Source organism: Pundamilia nyererei, unplaced genomic scaffold, assembly GCF_000239375.1.
Source record: "Pundamilia nyererei isolate P.nyererei 1_Seehausen unplaced genomic scaffold, PunNye1.0 scaffold00252, whole genome shotgun sequence".
NCBI lineage: Eukaryota > Metazoa > Chordata > Actinopteri > Cichliformes > Cichlidae > Pundamilia > Pundamilia nyererei.
The window spans coordinates 230,624-233,779 of NW_005187653.1; the positions used below are offsets into that span (position 1 = coordinate 230,624).

The 3,156-nt window shown below is 41.8% G+C and overlaps 1 protein-coding gene across 1 annotated transcript in view; it reads right to left on the reverse strand.

Annotated features, from left to right (window-relative positions):
• rgs9a (regulator of G protein signaling 9a) overlaps positions 1-3,156 on the reverse strand; it is a 47,314-nt gene continuing 44,158 nt past the window's right edge. Inside the window, exons 12-16 of the mRNA XM_005749635.2 lie at positions 2,758-2,873; positions 2,121-2,208; positions 1,468-1,606; positions 1,288-1,370; positions 1-378 (exon numbers count right to left, since the gene is read on the reverse strand). Coding sequence (XP_005749692.1) covers positions 222-378; positions 1,288-1,370; positions 1,468-1,606; positions 2,121-2,208; positions 2,758-2,873 — 583 coding nt within the window. The 3' untranslated portion in view covers positions 1-221. The remainder of the gene's footprint in view (positions 379-1,287; positions 1,371-1,467; positions 1,607-2,120; positions 2,209-2,757; positions 2,874-3,156) is intronic.

Below are 3,156 nucleotides of genomic sequence, written 5' to 3' on the forward strand. Positions count from 1 at the left end.
TTGGTAATGTCACAAGAAAAACAATGGTGTGCTTGGTTTCAACGTAACTTTACAGTAGCTTTTCAACAACAACTTCCTATTGAAAAAATTTTAAAATAACTCACAGTTACTAAAACAGGAGACCATTAATAAGTAAAGTGAGACCTTTCATGTATCCAGCTACAAAGAGGACTGCTTTGAACGAAACCGCGTGCATACAAACACACCTGCACTATACTTTTCTACTTCTTCCTGTCGATCTTGCTCATCATGGCTTTGACATCCACTGGAGCGGAGGCAGCGGCAGCCTTGGCTTTTTCCTCCTCTTCTTGCTGCCAGAGGATGATGGGGTGGATGCCCGGGCTCCGGTTCAGAGCATTCTGCTCCAGGTTGGCAGGACTTGGATGGAAATACAAACATTAATGACAAAAAAGCCTCTTTCACCAGAGTAAAGTTGTGAAACACACATTGCTTATCGATTGTAGAATGTTATGCTCTTTACTTGTCCTGTCCCTGGTTTGGGTTCAAATGATTAGACGGTAAACCTGTTTGACCACTATACGCACAGGAGGAGCAACTGGTGACACACAACGCAGAAAATAATATTTGAATGTGATGCCAATCCAAATGGTGTGAAGGGAGGGCTTTTAAAAACACATCAGATCTCAGTGGGTCTGTGGACCAGACTTAAACATGTAAACATCCCTCATGCTGTCTCATCTTAAATGTTCTTATCTTCAATTTGAAAATGGCGCTATCATTACAGGAGCTTCTATCCTATGAATGCTGGAGAAGTTTTATTTACTTTGTTTTCCCATTGCAGTGACGCAGTGCTCCTCCTCTGTCTGTCTTCTTTTTCTTTTAGTCTTCGTCTTTTTCATATAAACTTAAATTCCAAGCATTTTTTACTTGAGCCACAGTGACGGTCTCAGAGGAACTGATTTCTTCCCCTGCGGACTTCAGACACTATTCAGTTTCATACAGTCATCCTTTCTTATTAACTGCAGGCCTCTCTCTTACAACACTGTCACCACTTCCTGTTTCAGCCTGGATTTAAACATGTCTCCTTATATAGAGATCTGTATGGAAAGATGGATGTGTCAATTCCAAAAGTTTGTGATGTAGTCGGATTACTATTATGAAGGATCCAGGCAAAAAGTACTGCCTGTGTGTACGTCAGTACTTGTGGTAATATATCCCAATATAGTAAGAGGTTCCTTCCCTGTTTTTCCTATTTGGATCATTTTAAATTGGAATAAGTGGTACCTGGAATTCAGCTTCTGTGTCTACATTATGTAGAATACTAACCTGAAGTTGTGCGGTTCAGGGTTCAGTGCCTTCTTCTGGATGTCCTTGTATGTAGGTGACTTGAGGTAACGGAAGAACGTGTCCTGTGCCAATCAAAAACATGAGCATGCTAGCAACCTCCACGTGTTGGTATGAACAGATCATTTTTGACCCTCACACCAATCATGAATCTGGACACACCTTTTTCATGAGCAGGAAGACGTGCGTCTGTGCTGCTTCCAGCACATAGCGGTGAGGATGTTCCAGACCTTTCACTGTCAGACCCATTGTCCTGCCATCAATGTTGATCCAGCGGGGGGCGCCAGGGGCCAGGAAGGTCCTGCATACACACACATTCTACATTAATCTCCTCCATGGCTGAAAGTTATAGGAGTGAAGATTTAGAAAACCTGAAATCAATTTAAAATGACCCCGTCTTCCTCCCCTCACCGCAGCAGATGGCCCCGCCCCTCCCTGAGCCTGGTTCTGCCGGAGGTTTCTTCCTGTTCAAAGGGAGTTTTTCCTTCCCACTGTCGTCAAAGTGCTTGTTCATAGGGGTCATATGATTGTTGGGTTTTCTCTGTATGTATTATTGGACGACCTACTGTACAACATAAAGCACCTTGAGGTGACTGTTGTTGTGATTTGGCGCTGTCTAAGTGAATTGAATCAAAAGCTATTGTAAAGTGTGAAACTGAATCTCATGTGAAACAAAGATGTATTGTGTAACCAGGATGGCTGGACGGGTCTCAAGAAAACACAAAATGTGGAATTTAAATGTAAAAATGTGGAATGTAAAATAAAGTAAAATAGAAATCAAAGAAAGAAGAATGAGGTTAGATTATTTGTCTTACTTGAAGATGGTCTCAGCTTTTGTTGACATAGACGATGAGGTTCCCCACTTCAGTTCTTCTGCTGCTTCCCAAAAAGCCAAGTTCTCACCTGATGTGCACACACCATATACCACATTAGATCCTAATAAGTATGACAGTTTTCTGACTTATGGAGTTGTCATTGTACATATACAACAAAATCATGGGGGCTCCACGCCAAATGTGCAGGGATAAAATATAAATAGTAAGACACTATAAGACACTGGTGGTTCATCTAACCCCACCAGTGGAGCCAAAGTGTAACATTTTTGTCAAATTATGGAAACCTCTCCACAATCGTTGGCACGAAGATCTGACAAAACTAAAATAAACTGAAGACTGAATAAATACAAATGAGCTCTATGTTGAATAATAAGGGTCCTGATGTTTATTGTGAAAGAAATATGGCTGACGTGGGTGTTTCACAGTTTAGTTGAAACATCCATGTTCCCTTTGGTTTATCTACCACCCATCACCATGATAAAGTATAAATGTGTCCTAATCTTCACTGTATTTAGCTAAACATGGATAAAACTCCATGCTTGTAGTTGTTTAGTCATGCAGAACTCTCAACTCTACCAAGAAGAGAAACTGTGATGAACGACATTTGTTGACGTACCACTGAACTCCTTCTTAAGGAAGATCTTGAAGTCATCTCGCCCTCGCAGGTCACTCAGCAGCTCGAATAAGCTGAAGGACCAGCGCTCCACACGCATTTTAGTAGGAACTTCAACCCTGAGGACAAACACAGGTTCAGTCACTATTGGGACATCCATCATCATCCTGCCGTGGTCCCTGGGTTCGTCCAGGGTTTGAAGTTTGGTTCTGAACTTTTTACCTGTTCCTTTATAAGATAATCATCTTCTAGTTCCTGAAAATGTTGTTTTCTAGGGACTCTGTTGTTTTTGCATTTTGGTCATAGCAGTGTCTCTTTTGTGTCCAGCTTCTGTTGTCATCTCGTCTCTCTGTGCTGTCTCGTCTCTCTTTGCCTGTCTCCTCTCTCTGTGCTGTCTCGTCT